This window comes from Vanessa atalanta, chromosome 2 (genome assembly GCF_905147765.1).
Source record: "Vanessa atalanta chromosome 2, ilVanAtal1.2, whole genome shotgun sequence".
NCBI classification, from domain to species: domain Eukaryota; kingdom Metazoa; phylum Arthropoda; class Insecta; order Lepidoptera; family Nymphalidae; genus Vanessa; species Vanessa atalanta.
The window spans coordinates 7,498,952-7,524,856 of NC_061872.1; the positions used below are offsets into that span (position 1 = coordinate 7,498,952).

Here is a 25,905-nt window from a genome sequence, read left to right on the forward strand (position 1 = left end):
TACTTTAACATAAAAGTTCCATATAAAAACCTACCCGTCTGTAGGCCGGAACAGTAGCTAGTTTTAAATAAAACAAAACAATATACTTTCAACTAAAATGATATATATTTACGAATTATATAGTTGATACTTTGTGGAAGACCGTCGGATAATACCAACTCATCAGTTAGAAGAAGATTGATTGATGAGATCTTTAATTATCAATGATATGAACAATGGATCCGCTAAAACAGCTGACGAAGCGAAATAAATCTGTTGTCGAAATTTTGGTAGTGAAATGGTTTGTTTTATAAATAAAGATATATCAATCAAGAACTGATATTATGGTGGTACTACACGCTTACACATTGATGGAAACATTTCAATATAATTATGATTTTTTTTTTCCTCTTTTACTTAACAAATATTATTATTATTTTTTTGGAAATTTTGTAATTGATCTTAAAAATATATAAGATATTTTTTAAATTCATCACATATAATCGCAAGTGTGGCTGCGGTGTAAGAATTATTGTACAAAAAAGTCAAAATAATCATTTATTGAAATTACTTCAAACTTCAAAGGCTTGTCATATTGTGTATATAATATATATACCAAAGTTATTATGTACTGTCTGGTACATACTACGTAAGAGTGTTATTATATATACGTTTGTAATTGTACATAGAAGTCACGTTGCAAGCGGCGTGGCTGATTTCTTATTCTGACATTCTATCATTAATCTGTATACTGCGTTCGAGTTTGGCTCTTTTCTGTTTGTGTTGAATCAACTCAGTTTTAATTTAGTGAAGTTCTAGAAAGTCCATTCTAACTACACTTAAATTTTTGAAGGTAAAATAAGTGGCAAGTGTTAAAACGGTTAAAAGACGATATTTAGTGATATAAATTTGCAAAATATAAAAAAAACTGTTTTGTTCATAGCGATGTGATATAACTCAACATTAATATTTTCTGTTACTATTGTTTTAAAATATCTACTATTTGAAATGAGCGTTTTAAAATTTTGAGCAAGTGTTTACTATGTTTTTCTCTGGAGGCCTTGCATTAAAAACTCCTGCGGATCGAATTGCTAGGTAAGCATATTATTGATACGTAAAAAGCTACGTTAAACTAAAATTCTATAAATCATGTTTTGTTTTTAAATGTTTTTAAAGTGTGCATTTTAAATTAATTTAAATAATTCTGTTAAACATTTACTAGCAGTAATATTAAAATGATTTTTTTAATTATTTTCAAAGATTACTCTTAAAAGAAACTTGTAATTAACTTTAAAAATCGCCTAATAAATTATGTAATTAAAAATAATTGTTTTGTTCAAATAGCTTGTAAACATCTTCGTTAAAATAAGTGCTCATCAAAAAATCTATATTAGGTTCTAATAATTTAGGATGTATATTTCTACTTAGAATACAGGCATGATATTCAGTAGCTATTTTTTTTAAATCATCAATATCAAGTACATAAATTTATATATCCTCCAAATACATCTTATTTGTTTTTAATTTTAAGTTATCCCTAAATTTATACAATTAATAAAAGGATTAATACATCACACTAATACAAATATAATAGTACATCAGCTATTGTGTTATATGTATTACTTGCTATCTAATTTAAAAAGCTAAGAAATAATTTGTTACATCACACTCTTTATCATATAAATAACATTAGCAAACAAAACATACAACATAAAAAGTACTTATTTTTTCAGATTCATTGGCATATAAATTAAATAAATCATACAGTTTCCAAGAGTGCAGTTGAAATTTAAATTTTTATTATTAATTACATAGTTAGGTTTGACTCTTGCCATTTAGCAATTCCTGTTTCTAATCTTATTATCTTATTAATTTACTAAATACCACAATAATTATATTCATCATTAGGGTGGGAACCCGCACATTGCAGTTTACTTTGCAGCATGTCTGTAACATGCAAAGCACACATTCCATGATTATTAAAACAAATGATTACAAAAAAAACAAAATATAAATATGAGAAGACAAACACAATCGGAGGTAGCTTGCCTGTTTTTACTTTTACGAGTTTATTTTGCCTTGTGGCTAAAAATCCTGCATTGCACAGTAACTGATATATGAAAATAACTAACAACCTACTTTAACAGCAAGTTGAAAAGCATGTAATGTCTGACAAACCACATAAGGCACGTATGGAATGACAGGATTGCCATTAGCTAACAAATTGCTGCTGATTATGCCTGTCTATTAGTATTTTATTTTAATTTAAAAAAGCCTTTGATATTATAGACATGCCACACGGTAATGCAACTTGTAAGTGTATACTATGTGTGTATACCTGGCATGTTAACATAATGGTGTTGATTTTGATGCACTCAATTCCAAAACTAATTCATCAGAACTAAAATACTTAAACCCTTTATGAGAAATAATTCGAGATATTGATTGCCAGAATAAATACCATTATAAAAAAAATATTTGTTGAAAAAGTATTTTTTATAAACCATGTCTTTTTTTACAGGTCACCTGGAATGTCTATTTTTCATATGATTTTGCTTGATTAGCATTTGTTTTATAAAAAGGGACAATTGGTGTGTAACAAAAAAATTTATGTTTTTACTCTCGCTTCGTCAGTTTTACGTTTTTATTGTAACAAAAATTACACACCAGGTAATAATTTTATTTTTTAGCTTTGTTATAAATATTTTTAAAAAACATACATTTCAACTCATGACTTTAAAGCCGCATTTACACATTCGCGTTAACGACGAGGCGAAAAGGGAGGCACGAGCCACGAATATGTCAATGGTGCGTTCGACATTCGCCTCGTGTTTCGCCGTTACGCTCGCGCCGGGAGCGGCTTGGACATGATTCAAAGGGTTCAAAATAGAGCGGTGAGGTAAACAAAAGTAAAAACCAATATTCAATAAAGAAGCGTTACGCTTATTGATTGACAAAAATCTACCATTGCGTCGGAAATAAAAACCTCGGTTCTGAGAACAACTGGCAGAAAGAATCTCAACGTCTTTTGGAACGAAGTTCTTTTACGCGACCCACGGTATATTGAACTGGCAGAAATCGTCAAATAAGGAAAAAGCGCTATGTCCCCGGCGATCGTTCCTTCTCTTTCTCTCTGTCTCTTTACACACGGTTTTATTATTATATTCTTTAAAATTATTTTTAAAATTCATACGGTATTTGTTATTACAATTTTTTCATTGTCATATAAGTATTTTCAAACGTTGTTATTTTATATGATTGTTTCTGTTATTTAATACATTATATATATAGCGAAATCTAATCTAAATTGTTTTTTTTAGATATTTTTTTAATATATTTCTAACAAGTAATTCATTATATTATGATATAATCGCTGCAATCGTAAAGTCGCTAGAATGACAATGTAGTGCATTTCGTCAAATTGAAGTAGAAATGAAAACACGCTAATGTGTAATCGGTCACTCGTGTCAGCCTAAAGCCACGCGAATTTCTCGTCAAAGAATTCGACGAATGGCGAAGCGAATCACGAGCACGCATGTGTAAACGCGGTGTTATATATACTATTTACTGATAAGTATCTATGAACCACCCATAGTAGAAAGGCAAGTCACAAATCATTTTATTTTTCATATTTATGCTTTTAATTCAAAGTGGAGATATTCATTTGAGAGGTTTATTTGATATTAAAATGTTGTTATTTTTCAATAAAAAACATCAAGATGTATTGAATTTGTAGATCACCGACGCAAGGCCGACCTGAACATTTTCTATATTATTATTAATTATTTGTCTTTTTAAAAAAGACATCTGATTTTAGACAGTAATGTCGGTGACGTAGCTATGTCGGCCGCCGCGGAGACGCAGTCAGGGTCGAGCACGCGGACTCCTATTGTGGCTCAAGTGACCACGCCATCGGGGCGTCAATCAGGGAAGCACACCGTGCATTGGTTCAGGAAGGGCCTCCGACTTCACGATAACCCGGCTTTACGGGAGGGTCTCACGGGCGCTGCAACGTTTCGATGCGTTTTCATTATCGATCCCTGGTTCGCAAGTTCGTCCAATGTCGGCATCAACAAATGGAGGTATGTAAAACGTATACGTATTACTACTGCAAGTTTTTCATTTTTAATTGATGCAATAACTAATGCCCCTTTTTCTGTTTTTATTTATGTGATTAGTTTTAGTAAAATTTACGTAAGGGATACGTAACTATCATCCCTTTCTGTTTAATCATCTTCTTTACTAATTAGTTGGATTAACTATTAAAAACTCTACTCAAAAAATAATCTTACTGTGTATATAAATTGAAGCTAGCACAGTCAGTATTGTGTAATACATGAAAGTAGGTATTTGATAAATGTGCAAACTTAGAAAGAGCGATAATGCAGTTTCTTTCATTAATCTGATTAGGCCGGTGTTTAGTGTCGTCAGAATTGTGTAATATTCGTCACTATTTCATAACTAAAATTATGTTATTATAGATTTCTTCTACAATGCCTAGAAGATTTAGACAACAATTTGAAAAAGTTGAATTCGCGGCTTTTTGTTGTGAGAGGCCAGCCAGCGGATGCGTTACCGAAATTGTTTCGGGAATGGGGAACAACTGCACTCACATTCGAGGAGGACCCGGAGCCCTACGGCCGCGTTCGGGACCATAACATAATGACCAAATGTCGCGAAGTTGGCATAACAGTGACTTCCAGAGTCTCACACACTCTTTACAAGCTGGACAAGTACGTAGAATTTACAAAATTTTCTACCTTTATTAAGTAGGGTTTAACAAACAAAGAATATTTCTGGTTGTTTAATAAAAAAAAAACTGATTTTAACTTCTGAAACAAGCCCAGCGTAATATAAGACAACCATAATCATTTCATTTTTGTTCACTTTTCATTTTTAATATAGTACTGTCGTACTATTTTTGGTTTCAAGACTTCGGAAAATCTACATTAATGCTAAAAAAGCATGCCCACTCCGCTATTGATTTAGATTCAATAGATCTAATATATATCTCATCTAGACGCTACTGTTTTCAGTGAACAATTTTTACAAGCTTATTTCTCTATACAGATACTATGTATGTTTTACTTCTAGTTGCGACGGCAGAATACATTGATCTTTATTGCGCCGCGTATTTTCTCTAAATATTCTGACTCGTGATTATAGTTATTAAATTATTAAGAGAATAAGGAAAATGTCTCCTCTCTCTCACTCCTGTGCATTTATTATTCCCATCTGATGGTGGGTGGGTGTCTGCCTTCCTAGTCTTTTGCCTTCACTTCGCTCTATTCGACGTATAATTTTCAGTAACATTGCAGGAACTGAGATCTTTTCTGACCACGTCTGTCCATCTGGTTTTCGATCGCCTTCTAGGTCTTGACCCTGTAACGTTAAGATTGGTCAGTAAATTTCCTATGTACTCTGGAGATCTTCTTCTGATGTGGCCAAACCAGCGCAGCCTGCTTTCATAATTTGTGTCATTTTAAGGATTCAAATAATAGTTTATTTACTACTAGCGTCCCGCTCCGGCTTCGCAAGGGAGCAATGCTGATACTAAACATACTACAGAATGACTTACAACGTTCACAGCTTTTTTATCATCAGACAAATCAAACCGCTATGTTCGTGCATTTTAAATCTGTAATATCTTCGAAAATATTCATTTAAATTACTGCTGTAAAGGGCCACATTGATCTATATTAAATGCCCAATGTATTTAGTGTACTTAATTGGATAAGGATTGATGCTGTATTGCTTAAAATCGCTTCGAAAATAAGCGATAATAAAAGCCTTTATTTCTCGTAAAAAGTAAAGGATAAAAAATGATTATTGTGGGTTATCCCTAAGAAATAGACATATACTACCGCAGACTTTTTTGAAGACCTTTTTAAGGTGTACAATATTTATATCTATCTCGTAGGGTTCAACCGACGTTTGCAATGTACGCGCAAAAAATGTGTATTTACGACATCAATTTAGAAACCTCTACAATTATCAGTGTTTCTCTACCATATATATAAAAAAGACCGCATCAAAATCTATGTATAAAATATATGTATGTGTAATTTTAAAGATAAGCATAAGCATAGGGTCAGACAGCGACAGTAAAGTAAGCGACTTTGTTTTATACTATGTAATAATGATAGGATTTCTCAGTAGGTCTCGGTGGTGACATAGTGACTGCTGGTTGTTAATTATATATAACTAATTCACGTCCACGGCTTTGCTTGCTTTTAAGACTGCGACGTCAGATGTTAACCATAAAAAGTCCGTCCTTCTTTAAAATTTAAGCTTGCTTCACACCAAATTTCATCAAAATCACAACAGCCAGAGGAGTTACATTCGCATTCATAATATTAGTATGAGTGTTGGTTTCAATAATAAATTATAAGTGAAGATAAAAATAACTACGTCGTAGTAAATTTTAATTTCTATTAGGTATAAGCATAAGATTATTTTCAATACTGAAAATTGTTCCAAGTAAACAAATAATGTAACAGAAATACTTTTCTCTGTTCATTAATAGAATTGTTAGCGTTTTTCATGAAAACTTTTTTAAACTATTTTCAGAAATTAACAGCAAACTTTGTTGTTCTTTACCGTGGAGAGGAAAACATACAAATACCGTTGTTCCTTCCTATGAGAATGACATTTATAAATAGACACATTGTTTTGTGAAACAATGTATAATCAATGTTTTTTTTTTTCATTTGATTGCTAAATAAATACATTCGTATTAGTTTCGTTACACTGATTAATAATACGGATATAATAATGTTTTCTTTTTTTCAGTATTATAGAACGTAACGGAGGCAAGGCACCGTTAACGTACCACCAGTTCCAAGCACTGATCGCTAGCATGCCGCCTCCGCCGCCGGCCGAGCCCGCCATAACGGCGGATATGCTCAATGGCGCCGTCACACCGCTCGCGGACGATCATGAAGATCGCTTCGGTGTTCCCACCCTCGAAGAACTTGGTCAGTATATAAACGTCTTAAATATTCATAAATTTAAATATATTAATATTTAAACAAATATTTGAATTTCTGCTGCCTGGTGTTATTATTACATTTGCAAGGGACATAAAATATTAACTGCTAAAGTTTTGATTATTAATTTAATAAAAAATATGTATACAGCAATTAAACAATACATTACATTTACATTAGCAACCTGTAAATTTCCCGCTGCTAAGGCCTCCTCTCCCTTTGAGGTTTGGAGCATATTCCACCACGCTGCTCCAATGCGGGTTGGTGGAAATTGGAATACACATGTGGCAGAATTTCGTCAGAATTAGACATGCAGGTTTCCTCAAGATGTTTTCCTTCACTGCCGAGCACTAGATGAATTATAAACACAAATTAAGCACATGAAAAATCCTTGGTGCTTGGGTGGGGTTAGAACCCGAAATCATCGGTTAAGATGCACGCGTTCTAACCACTTGGCCATCTCGGCTTAATTAAACATTACTTCAACGTTTTAACCGCCACTCAAACAGAGATTAATCTATAGCACTGACTGTTATATAAACTGTCGATTAAATTATTTAAAAAACCGGACATTGATATTAACTTCGTAACTAGTGTTTTCACATTATATTTTTTTGCATTTTATTATGATTTTTATTATTCATGGAAAGAAAAATGTGTTTTAATCATATAACATTTGTATAGATAAAAAAAACTCATTTATATATTTAAAAAAAAAACTTTTAAAAACAAACTTTGTTTTGTAATAAAATATAGAATACATCACGTGCGCGTACACGTGCCGCTAACTGCTGGGGTGGCTTGTATAAAGGTTTATTTCACAATAATCTGACCTATTTGCTTAAAACATTTTAAAACGAAAGCCAGCGCGTAGATCAGTGGAAATATGGCCATTAATATGTTGACTCACTTTTATAATTATTATATTTTAGACACTAGGTTCTCCAGGGTAGGTCGTGATGTGTTCCCATATATGTTGTACGATTAAACAATCGAAATTAAAACTATATGTTTAATAGATTTAATTTTATCACATTACCTAATAATTCCAAGCCAGTTAATTTTTTTTTTTTATTTACAACAAACGAAAAAAAGTATCAAGAAATATGTTTTATTTTTAGGATTTGAAACTGAAGGGCTTAAGCCTCCAATTTGGATCGGCGGCGAGAAAGAAGCTTTATTGAGGCTGGAGAGGCATTTAGAGAGAAAAGCATGGGTAGCTTCTTTCGGACGACCGAAGATGACACCGCAATCTCTGCTAGCAAGTCAGACAGGGTTATCACCTTACTTAAGGTTAAATATATTTTTATTACATCTATCTAGGATTTTAGAAATCGTGTTTACTTTGATAATTATCCATACATACTGCAAATCATAATATATTTATTTTTTAGAATGGCAACATTGAAGTTGGTTCAGTTATACATGGTACATAAGCTTAACTAATACCATTTTAGATCTCCACGTGTGAGATACTTTTGCTATTGTCAAATTAACTTAAAAGTCCATTGGAGAAAATGAAAAATATAAATTGCTGATTTAATATGCCGCAAACATAAATCTTTACTATTGTCGGAACATAATTTCTACCAACGGCACAAACTTTTTTCATTTATAATAAACACAGCCTTCTACCATAAACAACTATAAACACAGCCTTCACCCCGACATGACAGTTAATAGCATAGATCTAGTTCTAACATACAAGTATTTCGATTTCGGGCCTCTTAACGCTGCGATCGTGGTACCCGGTCTGACAATGATGACTACAGTCACGCATCTGACCGATCTTAACTCAAAAATCTTGTTTATTCACAAAATTTACCATTACATATAGCAAATTTTGGATTATGTTGATAGATCCCTCGATCGCAGCGCCATCTGAATTTCCTTCAACAGTAACTGTCTGATGGACCAAAGATTACTTGACCAATTCGTCACTTACGCGACAACTGTTATCCGCTGTCGCGTTTCAATTACCTTTAAATTAACCTTTTTTCCTTCTTCAACCAGAATAGACTATATTAGAAAACGTAATAAAAACACTTACCACTACTATTTATAATTAGGTTTTATCATAAGGCATGTTTTCCACGTGCAGATTGGACGAAATAAAATCTTAATTTATCATCGCATTTGCAGATTTGGATGCTTATCCACGAGGCTATTTTATTATCAACTCACCGAGCTGTATACACGGGTCAAGCGAGTTTTGCCGCCATTGTCGTTACACGGCCAGATACTATGGAGGGAATTTTTTTATTGCGCTGCGACTAAGAACCCCTACTTTGATCGAATGGAAGGGAACCCGATATGTGTACAAATTCCTTGGGAGAAGAATCAAGAAGCTCTCGTGAAATGGGCAAATGTAAGTTAGTTTCGAGAATTTGTTACTTGCCTTATAGCACCATTCCTTGCTACCATAGTGACGTCATCTATACCATATTTTATAAAAGATTTCTTTTTCACACTTAGCTAAAACATGATTACTTATTATTATATACATATGTATATTTAGAGAGTAAATGCAGTTTTTTCGATTGCCGACAAAACTACGACCGTTAGTGATTAAAGCCGGTAATCATAGCATCAAAGTGCAAACCTCAGACTAAAGCTTTTTTCGGGAATACCGAAATATATATAATAAATAAAAAACAACGTATTCGCATTGACAAGTGGAACTAACTAATATTTTTTTTTAAAAACAATAGTACATAACATAACAACCAAAAATGCACAACACATAATATAACTAGTAGCACATTATGTAGATATAAGATCTTTAACAATAAATAATCAAAGATAAAAACAGTACAGTCGTTTTTCTACTCTGTTTCGCAACTGTTGATGATCTGTATTATTTTCAATCACATAATTAAAAATGTTCCAACATGCAAATTCATATTTAATTTCAATAATAAATATATTCGAATCTCAATCACGGTGCGTTTCGTGTATCGATCGGTCTAGTGTTCAGAAATGGCAAACTTTAAACTACTTTTTTGAAATATATTTTAGGGCCAAACTGGTTTTCCATGGATAGATGCAATAATGATTCAGTTACGAGAAGAAGGTTGGATACATCATCTAGCACGTCACGCAGCCGCTTGTTTCCTCACGAGGGGCGACCTCTGGATCTCATGGGAGGAGGGCATGAAGGCAAGTACATTGACATGTGTTTTATGGAAACTTCGATAACGAACCACAACTTTTTCGGTTGCCATTCATGGTGTGTATAATATAACGTTTACGCAGTAAGATATAATTGTATATAGTTGCATTTTTATATTTCGAATATGATGTTTTTTTTTAATTGATCGCCATTAGTAATTCTGAGGCAATAATACAATATGCCAATTCTAAACTCGAAACAGTCGTTTTATTAAACTTGGTACGTAAATATCTGATTTGCATTACGAAACCACTTTTTTATATGCATTATACTAGATATTCTTGAATTTTCTTATCTTAAAATTTACGGTGGTGTCCTTACCAATAACTATTAAATATAATGTATAATATACTCCACTGTGTAACTTCTAAGAATTCATTTACAGAACAACCCAATAACTATTAAACATCAAATCCGGGTTTCGATCCCAAGACCGTATGATCTGTAAACATACAATCTAGCCACTAGACTGATGAGTATTTTTTCATATCTGATAATATAGGTATTTGACGAGCTGCTCCTGGACGCGGATTGGTCAGTTAACGCGGGCATGTGGATGTGGCTGTCGTGCTCGTCATTCTTCCAGCAGTTTTTCCACTGCTATTGTCCCGTCCGCTTCGGTCGAAAAACTGATCCAAATGGTGACTTCATAAGGTATGTACCTTATATTAGTAATTTACGCAAAAAATAATGCCTAATGGTTTCCTTTAAAAGCATTGTTCATTTTCACCATTCGTGTTGCATTAACAATTAACTCGGCCATTTTGTTTTCATTCATCACAAAGATTCTACAGAGTATAGTAAGAGTATAGTCTATTCCACTTTAAGCAGGGAAAATGGTAAACAAATGCAATTGGCCAGTAGTAAAATGAATAGTAATTTAAACATATGATAAACTAACGGATATTTCATGTATAAATATGAAGTAAAAAAAAGTACCCATAAAAATGATTTATTAATAGCAGTGCTATGTGCACGGGTGATTATTAAAAGTTATCAAACTGTCCTATACTATATATAATATAATAATAAATCTATCGTAATGAATATAATTATTAATAAATCATACACTAATTTTATAACATTGTTGAAGTAATTATATCAATTCAAAGTCTAAGTTGTTTATTTACCTGTTTCCCTCCTTTAATTCTGTCGGACTATACGAGCACTATTTTCATAAATCAATTGTACCACAGCTAATATAATTTATCACTTTGGATTATATAAACAATCAATGTTACATGTCATATTATTTCGGAGCAGCTTTTGTGAATATTAATGTTAAATGTAAGAGCAGGAAGGCTTTTTGTATGTATAGTAAGTGCTATACTTTATTGAATGAATTAATTTCGAATTTATTTTTTACTAAATAGCCTGACTGGCCTTACATTTTAAACAAAATTTTATGTAACTCGCTTGCCTTCTTCGTAACTTTTTATTCGTTTCAATAACGTAATTGCATTTAGTTATAACTTGTAAGTGGTTTTTTTTTTTAATTTAAGCATTTGCAATTTCAGAGAAAAGGTGAAAAAGGAGTTTTCGAAAATAAATAATGACATCTGACATCTTCCAAAATTTGGTAGGATTTCGAATGATCTTCTACAAAGATTTCATTTATATTCGTTGCTTCGATTAATGTCTGTGTAAAGCTTGTCCCAATTTAGACAATATTCATAGACTGCAGGAGGAAATATATAATTCGACAAATCATAAATGCATAACAACCATTTATTAAAGTCTGTCCCTTGTGATAACTATTTATTTCCAAAGGTTTGTGTATGTACAACGTATTTTTATAAATTTCACGTGTATGTAGTATGCTTAATTAAAGAAAAACCATTGTTAAATCACGCATCGCTTCACATATAATAACTTACAAATAATATATTATATATTATAGTCGCTTAACAATAATTTAGAAATAGACTAAGTAACAGCCGGTCGGTAGTGTCCTTTGTTTGGGTGACCTTGCCTCTTATGGAGGTTTGCTTATGAGCTTATTTTACGTTGCTCTGGAGGGGGGTGAAACATTTAGCAGAAATTTATCCGCCACATGAAGGTCTTCACCGCCGCGAACGACCTATTTAACGGTTTATCTTCGCTATCTCGGCCATTGAAACTTGATGAACTTCAATAGATTCTAATAGCGAAAAGTGGTCCTTGGTGTCCTTGTTATGATATCCTTAAGGGGAAACTTAGCACTTATCCGTTAAAGGTAAATGTTCCATTAATGGAACTTATTACTTTATAAGAAGGTTTGAAGTTTATTCCAACACATTGTTCCAATGGGGTTTCGTAAATTTCTGCTATTTTATGCAGTATTCCTAACGATGTCTTCCTTCATCTCTGAATACAAGATGAATTTTATACACAAATTAAGCACATAAAAACTGAATCTCTGGTAAAATCCAGTATTTTACCTACAATATACAATATAATATATATATATATATATCATACAATAAAACAATATTCCGGTTATTAAATTAGATACTAAATATTATAATTTCAATTTATACACATGACAAAAAATAATCAACTATACCAGCGCGCCTTTCGCTATTAGAATGTGATGGAACCGTACCGTATATCGATAAATTACATTCCTCGAGCGAGAGAACGTTTACAAAGAAGTTACAGTAATCACCAGTCTGGTAAAGCCAAATGATCTCTTTGGGTATGTATGTAAGTAAGGTGTTTGTACATTTATGTATTCAATTGCCCGAATTATTTTAGTTTAATCACTAAAACAATCGTATAATCATAACCATTGAAAATCAGGAGTATTAATTTACAATAAGACCCAAGTAAAAAAACACACGTCCTATTGTCATGGCAATCGGTTACTCAGTTCCTAAAGGTCATATTCCATATTGTTTACGAATAGTACATATAATTATTATAATAGACTATGGTTGGTAAATTCTTACAAAGAAACAGTGTAACTATTGTGGCTTTAATGTGTATTTTCAACGTGGTATGATCACTATGAGTATCTAAAATGCTAACCCAAATATCTCAGAAACAACTTGGACATGTATTAAAACTGTCATTTTCTCTTTGGTTTCTTAGGAAGTATATTCCAGCGTTGAAGAATTTACCGACTCGTTATATTCACGAGCCTTGGATGGCGCCGGAAGCGGTGCAACAAGCTGCGAACTGTATCATTGGACGAGACTACCCACAGCCGATAGTCGACCACGCTAAGGCATCGCAGGTTAACATCGAGCGCATCAAGCAAGTTTATGCCCAACTCGCCAAGTACAAACCTCCAGGTGTGGTTTAGTCCTCCTCTTTTTAATCATTGAATATGTAGTAAGTCTATAGGTACAGGAAGCGAGGTTGTTATAAGGTAAATAAAATTAAATATTAAAATTTATTACAGGTTCATCAATTCCACCGATATTGCAAAGGCCAAATGTAACACAATCTTCACCGAGTCCAACATCCATAATTGCAAATATAAATCAATCAAATTATTTATGTAGTCAAACACCTGAATCCGCTTCACAGTCATCTCCGACTACACATATCAAAGATGACGTTTTCCTCCGACCAACTAACATCCGAAGCGTTGCTACAAATAAAGCAACACCTTTTAAGCATGTTGTAATTGTGCAACAGGAACGGAATAGGCGAGAGCAAATCGAAGCCGAAAATATGAATGGATCAAAGTATGACGATACAAACAAATCTTTTAAAATTAATGACAACACCGATACTATGCAAAACTCGGAAAAATCGGGAAACTACGATTTCAAAAATTTAATCATAAATAATTGTATACAGAAGTTTTCTAGTGACCAGTTGGCATTTTTAAATCAACGAACCAATAAAAATGAGCATTACAGCGATGATATTAAAATAGATGAATACAGCACAAGCAAACCGAAATTATTTTTCACAGACAATGGAGTAATGTCTCATAATGACAGTGAACAGAACTTTACATCTAATAACTACAGAGATAACTATCACGGTAAGGATAGCCATACCAAAGTACAGAGTGCAGAAACTAAAAATGAACATAAAATGAACACAAATAGTTCAAGTCCATCTGATTCAAAGAATATATCAGATAATATAAATAAATAATGTGACTAAATAAAATATAATTACAAACATTTAATTTTTTATTTTAAGTATTTATCATCTTTGATAAATTATTAATTTCGATTTGTTATGTTAGGACAGAGAAATGTTTTTTAAATAATCTATGCTTAAATGTTAAAAAAGAAAGTTAACAGCATATTAATTCTCTAATGATGCTACAATTTTCATGTGCTGCTGTAATGCCTTTTTCGCTTTTCTTGATTTCACAGGTTTATCTTCTTTATTTGGATCTTTTTCATTTCCTTTTTTAAACTCATTTTTTATGTTTCCTAAGATGGAGACCTAAATGAAGAAACATTTTCATCAAATAGTCAATTTAATATAATAATTAATAATGTTTCATTACTAGTAGAAATCAAGTAGTTAAATTATCAATGATATACTTACTGTTTCTGGTATATGTACATATCTTATATTTCGTGCTTGTACAAATAAATTATCAAAATAATATTCATTTTCTTGAGAATCACAATACACAGCTTTACTCATTGAGATGTTCATGTAGCTGTAATGATAATAGTGGGCATTTTAATCATACTTAATGTTCTAAATAACACAATAATTTGTGTTTTTTCTATTAATTCATCTTAAAAGTAATCCCTATCTCTTTCCTAATCTTAATACTTTGTTGTATATATGTTAATAACTTAGTTATCATAGTCCTTCCATATTGTACATTAAATATAGGTTAATTAATCATTTTATTCTTAACAATTATTCTTATTAAGTCTTGGTATGTACAACTGTGTGATATGTGTTGAAACATTAAAATGTTTTAAAATGTTGGCCTTACATAAAAATGTTGTTTAGCAATTGTTTAGACACTGATTTATCTCTTTCTGTCATCATTGATTTCATATTTGAAAGAAGAAAACAGCATTATTCAAGTAATCTCCTCCTAAACATTATTTACAGGTAAAGTTTTTTGTGACTAATATTCAGTAATGAAAATTGTAAATACTTTCATAAATGTTTTTAATGTAACTAGATTTATGAGCAATAATCATTTACTATAAATTTATTATTTTTTAATAAATTGTGGTTTTTATTCTAGGAAAAGCACTTAATTAGCACATTAAATAATCTATTTCTTATTAAAATAATATGAAAAATATAAAACTAATTATAATAACTGTAATACTAACTAATACATGTGAGTAGAATAATTCTAAATTTCTTCATTAAAAAAAGATTCCCTTAAAATATTAAATTTACAATAAAATCATTTATTTGCATAGCATATTAAATTGAATGCACAATGATGAACTGTGGAATAATTGGGAAATGTTTTAAAAGCTTTTGCCATATAGCTAATATTAATATGAAAAAAATTATGTTGTGTATTATGAAATATGTTATAAAATAGACGTAAAAACATTCATTACCTTTAATGAAAATAAAGGATAAAATGCAGATACTTTTTTTATTTCATTTACTTACCCATCCACAGATGTAAGTTGACCGCAGACATATGAATCATTTCGAAGATCAACTGTTATATTTTTATCTTGTAGTGATTTAACTAGACATAACAATGTATTGTGATAAAAAAACTTTTCTCGCGATGTTCCAACAAACATCATTTTTCTAACTTAAAAAAGGAAATAAAAACTGAAACAAATATCGAAATATATATTTTTGTCAACAAAAACCTTCTAAAACTAACTAATTATAGGAAACATATAAATCCTAACATCTACTATTTTTATTCATGTTACAATATAACGAAGATAAAAAAATAACATTTTATTACAAAATTGGAACTGCTAGCACTAACTTTGCTTAACTATCACTAATCTTTCATCAGGTTTTGATTTTAATTCAAGTTCTGCTCTAACAATACACCATTTGTCATCGATTTTTTCCGCCCAAAAATAATAATATCCCCGCTCCTTTTGTCCTGATACTGGAACACAAAATTTAGCTGATGCTGCATCGGAGTAATTATTTTGACTGTCACTTAATTTGAATCGCTTATCTTTAATAGGTTCACCGAGATAGTGTACTGCTCCTGGGTGGCTTCGCAATTTTTTTAAAGCGTCTTTATAATAACTACCGCTTCTCACATTATCCACAATTTTATTTTGTAAATAAAATCCAGTAGTTGCTACAATAAGTCCACCCCATCCAGCAATTTGAACTAATCTTCTAGTAGGTATATACATAATAAACACAAATTACACTTACTTTTAACTTGAAAAATATATTTTTAAGCGGGTTTTTAAATCAAAATGAGTTATAAAATTTTTGGCGTTTAGAAGTAAGAACTAAGAACACAACTCATATGATTTTGAATTATGGAATTAAATTGAAAGTATCTGTCAAGTGTCAAAATACTTACAATTAGGGTGGGGGTACAGTCCTCAAGAGGCCAAGTGGGTAAATTTCAAGTAAGAAACAAAAGGTAAAATTTATAAAATGATTTCGATCCCGTAAATAATTGGGGTTTTATATACTGGACTCTCGTCTATCACTAAGTACTCTAGTTGATAAGAATATTAAATTTTTCTACATTTGATTTTTTTTTTGTTAAACGTGTACCTAAATAACCGTTTTATACCATTTTTTTGGCCGATCCATAGTGAATTTCATAGATTATTCAAGCTTTCAACCAATGATATCGCGTCAATTTGCTGTTAAATGTTGTTTATTTGACTTTTCTCCTTTTATGTTTGAAATAGAGCTGAAAGTGTAAATATGTATAATACTATACATCTGTGTTGCAGAACTATCGATAGTTAACCTCGAAAGCTATTCAGAATATCGGTAGTACTATCGATAATATCGTTTGATCAATACTATCGATAGTATCGATAGCTCTCCGTGAGCAATACTATTGATTACGGCAATACTATCGATAGTATCGCTAGCTCTCTGAAGCAATACAATTGCTAGCAGCGATACTATTGATAGTATCGATAGTTTAGATTAAAAGTAATGGATTTTGTTTTTTTTTAATTGATTTCTTATTAGTCATTTAGCCTTTTTTATAATAAAATTAATCCTTTATAAGTATTATCGATATAAATTACTAATGTTAGTTTTTTGTTAACTAAGTACGGTATAATGAGTGCAATTTGAATTTTTCTAACCAGGATTTTTATTTAGTGTTTTACGTGTTCTACAGTAGAGTTTAATGGCTGACATCGTCACATAAGGAAAAAGCATAATGCTCCTCTGTCTTCCGCTCTATTTTTTATTGTTTTAACTCACACGGACTTTTTAATAACAATTCTATTTGTTGTTATTTAATTAATATCAAACTTTGTTAATTTGTATCATTGTTTCTATTATTTAATACATAAAATATAGCGAAAGCAACTTTATCTATTCGGGTGCCCAAAGATACCTCTAAGTTTTTATAATGTATCGTACAGTAATTTTAATTTTTGAATGTAAATAAAGTTATGTAAAAATAAATAATTTTCAATATTTTTAAGGTCATTCTAAATTTTATAACGTCAAAGTAGTTAATTAGTTGTAGTTGTCAAGAAATCATACAAAATAAATAAAAAATAACATTTTTACATAATCAATGAACTGATTTTTTAAATGATAAAGTACAATTGATTTGTAAATAATTTTAATAAAATTTAATAATATCAGTCTTTTAAGCGTACCACTTAACTAATTTTCTATGAAAAACCACACGTATCATGTACATGTACACATCAACAATCAACATTATTAATGTAAAGTTAAGGTTGTTTTATTCTGTGCACTGTTCTACATATTACGTTATGTATACTTTTACTTATCTCTAGTGACTATCCCTATTCCTGGTTAACGTGCACTTTTTTTTCTACAGTTCAGTGGCATATAAACACAAATACTTTAACTATGCATTTACTATTGTAAGCAATATAATTTTGTACTTTGATACAAATGAATTCTATACTAAACGTCATTGTCAAATTTGTCTTTTTAATGACGTTTTGATGATTAAAAGAGTGTAATTCGTTTAATTAGTATAAATAATTAAATATTATATACTTAATATTTATATGCTTTATAGTATAATATGTGTAAGCTATGTATAAGATTTGATAAATAAATTAATACTTATAATTAAGTTGCACATTACAATTGAAAGTAGTATTTCAATACTAAAAAATGTTCAAGAAATTTAAAGATAAATTAGCTGAGGAAGTTAAGTCATCTCCTCAAAGGATACAACAATTTGCACAAGCTGCGCAGGTAGGATTAATATAGACTTATTATTTTATTTATCAAATTAAACATTTTACAATGAATAATTTGACTATAACAATTGAAAGAAATGTCATAAGTATTTGTCTAATAGAAAAAAGTATTACATTATTTGCAATAATTAATGAAATGGAACTTTGTAAATGAATAATTAAAATTTAATAAAATTCTTATAATCTAGTTAAATATTTTGCCTTAGTAAATCCTTTATTATAATCTCTTATTTTTCAGGCTGCAGTTACATCTGCTTCAAGTAGCATATCTGACATAACAAATAATGATTTGTTTTCCATAGGTGATAATGGTTAGTATTAATTAAGTTTTCATTATTTGTATTTAGAACTTATAGGCTTTAATTAACTATTATTTCACTAGAAGACACACAATTGTTTATCTAATCACCCTGTACAGCTGTGGCCTTACCCATTGTGAGGCTCCGGGCGGTAGGTTTTTGCGAGGCCCCCTGTCCTCAGTGAAAAGTATGTATGTGATTCGAAAGTAGGTCTGGTTGTTAGGTTTGGGTATTTGTTATGTTTGAGGAGTGATGGTAAAGTTATACAAATAAATAAAATTTGTGTACTTTTAAAATATTTTACATTTAAATAATTATAAGGTTAACAAATAAAGTAATTATAATTTTTTATATTGATGTTTTTGGCGTCTTCCTTAGACTAAAATCTTTTATTAAAGCATGGGCCGAGTACTATGAGATTAAAAAACGGATCTTCGAGGAGCGATATATTATGTTCTGAATTAGTTAACTAAATTTATTTTAATTTACTGTTATTTTATAACCTTAATAAATAATTAGGGGTCAAAAACAAAAGTTTTAAATAAAAAATCTATTTCCATTTTGCTTGAATTTTTGCAATAGCGAGGCCCCGGGCGATTGCCCTGTTCGCCACCCCCTAACGCCGCCGCTGACCCTGTAAGCAACATTTGTAGGTGCTGCTGTAAATATTTAATTTAATATTTTTTTAGATACCATGAGTAAAACCAAGGTGTCAACATACAATCAACCTAATAACTATCAAGAAGTGCCTCTTGTGCAGCCGGGAAACAGTCAGCAAAATATTGAATCAGATTTTCAATTTAAGCAAGAGGTAAAAATATTTTTTATTTTTCATAAGATAATTGATGTAATCCTTGTTGAATGTTATAATATGAAAAATACATTAGAAGTACATCAAAAGTATCTATTGAATTCCATCTTTTAATTTTTTGGTACTGGATTTTATATAGTATTTATGTACAATAGTACTTTGGATATTATACAATATTATTCTTTTAATTGTTATGTTAGAAAGATAGGGCCCTTTCAAAGATCAGACTTTTGTGTTTATAGATGCATCAGGAAAATCAGAGGCAAAGACGACTTTCCAACAGCTCATTTGCTAGCGATATATCATTCCGATTGCCGAGCTATGAGAGTCCATCGATGTATCATTTGCAGGTAGGACACATAATAAATATGTTTGTTATAATATTTATAAGCTTGATTACAACATAAAAATTTTTTTTTTTAAATACTGTGAGCTTCTTAAAGTACTTACCTTATATGGCTGTGGATCATAAGATACCAGGTTCGGAACCTGGGACAGGTCATTAAACAATATTGTTCTTTTGTTTCAAAGTAGGTCATGTCCTATGCGATGAAAAGTCAATTTCAATTCATAATCAATTTCCAGCATGCTGTCTTATATAAGACTTATCAAATGTTCATTGTTTTATGTAATTTATATAGTAACAATCATTTTTTTAACTTCTTATAATTGCAGTCAGATATGGAGGTATCAGCCAGTGAAGCTGAAGAGAAAGGTTTTTCTGGTGGTACAGTTAACCTAGACAGAGTTACTAAAGAACAGTTGTATGCAGCATACCGCCGTACGCAAGATCGTTGTACTAAATACAAAACTCAGTATGCAGATCTTGCTCGTCATTACAAACTTTTGGAAAGGGAAAATGCAAAAGCAAGGGTTAATATTTTAATTAAAAGTATTAATAAGTGCCATCATATTTAATTATATGGCATCATCCAATACTCAATGATACTTATGGTTACAATATGTTTCATGAGAAGCATATGGCAAATAAATGTTTTTTAAATAGATATTTTTTAGGAAAAACTTAATTTTAATATGAACAATAATTTCCAAGATATTTTGTAAAATAACATTAAAATCACATTTAAAAATATCTTTAATATAATAGCAAGAATGCTGACGAAATCATTTAATTCTTTCAGAATGTCTTAGTAGAGACGCAAGATAAAGCCTTAAGAAGAGTATCTGAATTAAGGGAACAATGTTCATTAGAACAGGGTGCTAAAGTATGTATGAAATTATTTATATTTTTTAGGCCATTCTTGTTTAAATTAACCATATATATTATAATATAAATATATTTTTAGGCACACCTTGAAAAAGCGTTGCGTTTAGAAATTGAGGAGAAAAATATAAAAATTGAAACACTTAATACAAAATTAAGTCTTCTACAAAATAGTAATATGGTGGAGAGTGTTGATTTAACTGAAAATAAACTACAAATTACAAATAACAAAAATGATAATGATGCACCTTTAATTAATTTAGTTACTGATGATTTAAATAATGACCAAAAACCCAGCGAAGAAACTGGAATAGCAGAAACAACAGCCTTAAATAATAAAATTGAAAAATTGGAACAATTGTTAAATAAGTATAAGGAATCACTTAAATCTACTAAAGAAAAGAATGCGCAATTGACTACAGAATTGCAAATAATTTCTTCTGATCTTGAAAATAAAGTTAAAGAAAATGAACAGCTTAAAGCTGCGACTCTATCATTAACGGAAGCGAGGCAAAGAATTCATGAACTGAACGAAAGTATCGAAGAATTACAAAATAAAAATAATGCTATTGAATTTTTAAAAAATAAAGAAATGTCTATTATCGAAATAAATTTAAAAAATGCACAAGAAGAAATTGAAAAGTTACACGAAAAAATCGAAATATTAAGTAAAAGAGAAGAGGAGTATGCTATATCATTAGCTGAAAATAAACTAAGTATTCATAAAGAATTAGAAAGTAAGGAAACTGAAATAAAATCATTAAAAGATAGCTTAGCAAGTAGTGATAATGAAATTCAGTCACTTAATATAATAATAAATGATTATAAAAACAATATAAGTCAATTGGAAGATGAGCGTTCTAAGTTAAGAAATGAAATTAATGAACTAAATGTTGATAAAACTAAAGTTGGAGAGTTAAAAACTGAGTTAGATGCTCTTGCACAAAAATATCAATACCTTGAACAAACTAAGAATAAGGCTGATGAAGAGTACAATTGCTTACAACTACAAATGAAGCAAGAAACAGCTGAAAAATTGGCAATGATTGATAGAAATGTCTATTTAGAAAATAGAAATACACAGTTACTTGAAGAAAATACGAAGAAAAGTACACAAATCAGCAATTTAGAAAACGATTTACAAATGCTAAAAACAGAAGTCAATTTGTCAAACAGCCAAGAATTACAAGATGATAAGAAACAAACAGAAGAAATAAATATGTGGAAGTTAAAATGTAGTAACTTAGAATCTGAGATTCAGGAGGAAAGGGTGGAACTTGTAAAATTACAAACAGAAATTGAAAAACTTTTATTAAACCATGAGTCTATTCAAACACTTAACGAACAGCTGAACATCACTGTAGATGAATTAAAATCAGAAATAACGTCATTAAAAGATAAGGTAGTTCAAGGAGAACAGGTAAAGAAATCTTGTGAAGAGTTGAGAACTAATGTTATTACCTTACAAAAACATTTAAATAAAACTTTGAAAGAAACAAAATCATTTAAACAAGTTATGAATGAAACACATAAAATCATTAACGAAAATATGATTGTATTAAATAACACAGCAAGAAATGAAATTAATCAGTGTGAAAGGTTATGTGAAGATTTACGTCTTTCTAATGTCTCTTTACAAATAAATGTTCAAAATATAACCGATCAATACAAAACTCTAAACAATGATTATAATCAATTGCAAAAAGAGAACGATAGATTAAAATCGAAATTAGAGAAAGTGCAATCTGAAAACAGTGCACACTTACAAAAGATTCTAGATTTACAAAGTCAAAGTGAAGATTATCAAAAGGAATTGAATAATTACGTGAATGATTCCAAAAAATTGAATGATGAACTTAAAAATTATAGCATGGAAAAAAATACAGTTGATGAAAAACTTCATGTTTTGAAAAAAGAAAACGAAGAACTTCTAAGTTTATTAAAAGAAAATGAAAATGTGAAAGAAATATCTAGAAATGAATTTGAAGATGTATCTCACAAGTATGATGAACTCCTTAAAAAATTCAACACATTAACAGCAGAACACAATGAATTATCAACACTTAAAGAAGACTACCAAAAACAAACAAATATCATCCTTAACTTAGAAAAACGAATTGATGATCTAAATCAAGAAAACACATCACTCAAGAATTTATCTGAAACTATTTCCAAGAATGTAACTGATATTGAGTCAGAATTGAAAGAAGTTCGCAAATCTCATACTCAAATAGAAATTGAAAAAGACCATTTAAACTCCGTGATATCTGAACTTGAAGAAAATATAAAAAAGGAGAAACATGCAAAAAATACACAAACAGATAATTTTAATGAACAAGAACAAATTCTTAACGAGAGCAAAGACATCATTGAACAATTCCAAAAAGATGTAGAACTCCTAAAGAACACTAATAACAAAATATCTGAAGAACTTAAACATAACAAATCAGAAATTAAGAAGTTGGAGGATATTAAAATAAAACATGATGAATGTGTTATTGAGGTTGATGCGCTAAAAGATGAGAATAAACGATTGCAATCTGATATTGAAGGCCTCCAATCTTATATGACTAAAGTTTCTAAAGAAAATAGTCAACTCAATGATAAATTACGGGAAGTCATTGCGACCAATGATAGTTTTCCCGACAAAAATGATATGTTTATTCGTGATATAGAAAGTCTTCAAAATGAAATTCAACATGGAAAAGATAAAATAGATGATTTGGTTAGAGAAAACTCATTATTGGCAGAAGAGAATCTTGAATTAAAAGACCAAATAAAATTACAGTCATATCCTAAAACAAGCATAGTTACAGAAAACAATTGTATAAATAATGATGACATTGTTCATAAGTATAATAATTTGACAGAAACAAAAAATAGATTAGAAAAGAAATTATTTGATTTAGAACAAATGAATCAATCAGTGACTGAGAACATGAATCATATGCAAAACAATAATGAAAAATTAAGATTATCTAATGAAAAATTAGAAAGGAGACTCGATGAAGCACTTGTTAGTTTAAGACATTTGCATGCACTTCAGGAAAATACTGAATTAGAATATTTGAAGAATATTCTATATGAATATCTTACTGGTTCTGGCACACATTCCGTAACTCTAGCAAAAGTATTATCAGCAGTAGTCAAATTTGATGATAAACAAACAGAGATGGTACTACAAAAGGAAAAAGAAAGACAAGGCCTTGTAAGTTATTGTTTATTACACTATTTTGAAAAGTTGTCATGGGTAAACAATTTTTGCCAAACCCATGCCTTATATTTTCGTTTAACTATTTCAATGAGCAATTTAGTCTCTCAAATAATAAAATATACTTAAGTTAAATTAATTAATATTGTTTTTGTTCTGCATTAAATAATAATAATTATATGTATAACTTTTTTTTCAGCTGCATCAACTTGGCATTATTTGATAAATAATTCCATTAATATATAAAGGTAAATTAATCATATTATTTATTTTTTAGTTAAACACATTTTTAATATTTTGTACAGAGATAAATTAAGTTAAACATTGTGTAAAGTAAAAATGCAATAATGATGCCATTTTGTACAATTTGTTCTATTTAAAGCAGATTTTATATACCTGGTTAATAATTAGGTGTGAAAATGTAATCACAATAATTATATTAATAAAAATACTAAAAATTTTATCTATATAATTATTTCGAAAATTTGGAATTGTTAATAAAAAACCTTTATTAAAAACACATGGTTTATTATTTTTTTGATGTGTAGAACAGAAACAAGCAAGCAATATATTATATCTTATATTAGATTTCTAAATCAGAGAAATTTATGTCATCACCCGAGTCATTGTCAAATTCGTTTTTACTCATTTCTAACAGAAATGCATCTATTTCCAAATTAGTTACTGCAATACCTTCAGATTCTTGTTTCTTTAGGTGCCTGTAATTTTATAATTTCACTAATGTAAAGAAATGCAAATACATGAACCATTTAAAGGAAAGTGGCACTTATGCTCACCAACAAATATTAGATCAGAAATACAACAAACCCTATTAACAATGTATTATTAAATATTTGAAATACTGGTTATTTTAGCTATATTTTATCAAGCTCTCACTGTGTACAGTGTACAGACTGATTTACATCTTAACCTGGTTCTGGTATTTCTCATGTAAATTAATTTTAGATGAATCTATATTGCAATGAAATAAATTGTTATATCACCAACTATTGAGAATTAACCTCCATAATTCATATTTCAAAACACTAAGTAATTAGATTCTTCAGATAGATTTATTTATATGATAAAGATAAAAAGAGAAATGTTTAAAAATGACATGATTTTCTTACCTCAAAAATGTTCTTCTTTTTCTTTCAGAGAGATTTTTTAATATTGACTGATACTTAATCTCATTGTCGACAACTTTTTCTTCACTTTTTTTTTCAACAATCAACTGCAATTTAGATTTATTAAAACTTTACAAATAGATCTGAGGTAAATAATGGTGTATCTATATTGATATAATCAATTATACTTACTTCTGAGGGCTTACAGCATTTAGTACAAACTTTTTTTTCAGTTGCACATTTATTACACATAACATGGTAAGCATGCTTAATATTTCTTTGTTCACATGAAACACATTTTCCTGGGACTGTGAGAGGTTTGTACTTCTTGTATTTTATTTTCCATTCTATTATTCCTTTACAACGTTCACACACACCAGTCACTTCTAAATTATTTAAAAGTTTAGTTTTCTTACTGGTGTCATGCAAAGTGTTTTTAAATACAGTTCTATTTTGATGTTTTTGTGGTCTTGTTCTATTCGTATTTCCTCTAGAACAGCTCATACTGAAATTAATCCTATATAATAAATACAAAATCAATACGAAGTTGTTTTTATCCTTAAGACTAACAATAGGTTATGCTTATACATGCAGTTATGACAGTAGATAATGAGAATTAAATCGCAGATTAAATGACGTGAATAACATTTGTAACTTGTAACTGTCATTTGTAACTTGTAACATAACTGACACCAGTTATGTTTGTTTTGACATGCATCCACAGGATAAACACAATACACATTACTTTCATACAGTTTAGTATGTCACAAGGGATTT

At 30.1% G+C, this 25,905-nt stretch overlaps 4 protein-coding genes across 13 annotated transcripts; 2 read left to right on the forward strand and 2 right to left on the reverse strand.

Annotated features, from left to right (window-relative positions):
• Window positions 1-640: 640 nt before the first annotated feature.
• Window positions 641-15,571, forward strand: LOC125075575 (cryptochrome-1-like). Of its 6 annotated transcripts, XM_047687297.1 has the most exons (11): window positions 642-1,074; window positions 2,501-2,649; window positions 3,797-4,061; window positions 4,461-4,712; window positions 6,772-6,956; window positions 8,090-8,261; window positions 9,111-9,336; window positions 9,987-10,127; window positions 10,643-10,794; window positions 13,213-13,415; window positions 13,526-15,571. In XM_047687297.1, the coding sequence occupies exons 3-11, from the start codon at window positions 3,820-3,822 to the stop codon at window positions 14,233-14,235; spliced, it is 2,283 nt and encodes a 760-aa protein (XP_047543253.1). In that variant the 5' UTR covers window positions 642-1,074; window positions 2,501-2,649; window positions 3,797-3,819; the 3' UTR covers window positions 14,236-15,571. The 6 variants fall into 6 exon arrangements, with proteins under 6 accessions (XP_047543244.1, XP_047543253.1, XP_047543249.1 ...); XM_047687288.1 differs by lacking the exon at window positions 2,501-2,649 and having other exon boundaries at window positions 641-1,074; window positions 3,783-4,061; XM_047687293.1 differs by lacking the exon at window positions 2,501-2,649 and having other exon boundaries at window positions 13,526-15,570.
• Window positions 14,356-16,651, reverse strand: LOC125075601 (U7 snRNA-associated Sm-like protein LSm10). 2 transcript variants are annotated; one of them, XM_047687315.1, is made up of 4 exons: window positions 16,595-16,651; window positions 15,694-15,864; window positions 14,641-14,758; window positions 14,356-14,535 (listed from the first exon to the last, which is right to left on the reverse strand). In XM_047687315.1, the coding sequence occupies exons 2-4, from the start codon at window positions 15,834-15,836 to the stop codon at window positions 14,392-14,394; spliced, it is 405 nt and encodes a 134-aa protein (XP_047543271.1). In that variant the 5' UTR covers window positions 15,837-15,864; window positions 16,595-16,651; the 3' UTR covers window positions 14,356-14,391. The 2 variants fall into 2 exon arrangements, with proteins under 2 accessions (XP_047543271.1, XP_047543266.1); XM_047687310.1 differs by lacking the exon at window positions 16,595-16,651 and adding an exon at window positions 16,441-16,567.
• A 1,281-nt stretch (window positions 16,652-17,932) lies between these two features.
• LOC125071689 (golgin subfamily A member 4-like) lies at window positions 17,933-24,521 on the forward strand. 4 transcript variants are annotated; one of them, XM_047682046.1, is made up of 9 exons: window positions 17,933-18,107; window positions 18,694-18,766; window positions 18,838-18,941; window positions 19,444-19,565; window positions 19,808-19,915; window positions 20,241-20,438; window positions 20,708-20,791; window positions 20,873-23,998; window positions 24,201-24,521. In XM_047682046.1, exons 4-9 carry the CDS (start codon window positions 19,449-19,451, stop codon window positions 24,222-24,224), a joined length of 3,657 nt encoding a protein of 1,218 aa, XP_047538002.1. In that variant the 5' UTR covers window positions 17,933-18,107; window positions 18,694-18,766; window positions 18,838-18,941; window positions 19,444-19,448; the 3' UTR covers window positions 24,225-24,521. The 4 variants fall into 4 exon arrangements, with proteins under 4 accessions (XP_047538002.1, XP_047537993.1, XP_047537985.1 ...); XM_047682054.1 differs by lacking the exon at window positions 17,933-18,107 and adding an exon at window positions 18,415-18,450; XM_047682037.1 differs by lacking the exon at window positions 18,838-18,941.
• On the reverse strand, window positions 24,497-25,768 carry LOC125071713 (uncharacterized protein C9orf85 homolog). The gene is made up of 3 exons (XM_047682066.1): window positions 25,321-25,768; window positions 25,132-25,235; window positions 24,497-24,720 (listed from the first exon to the last, which is right to left on the reverse strand). Exons 1-3 carry the CDS (start codon window positions 25,630-25,632, stop codon window positions 24,585-24,587), a joined length of 552 nt encoding a protein of 183 aa, XP_047538022.1. The 5' UTR covers window positions 25,633-25,768; the 3' UTR covers window positions 24,497-24,584.
• Window positions 25,769-25,905: the final 137 nt, after the last annotated feature.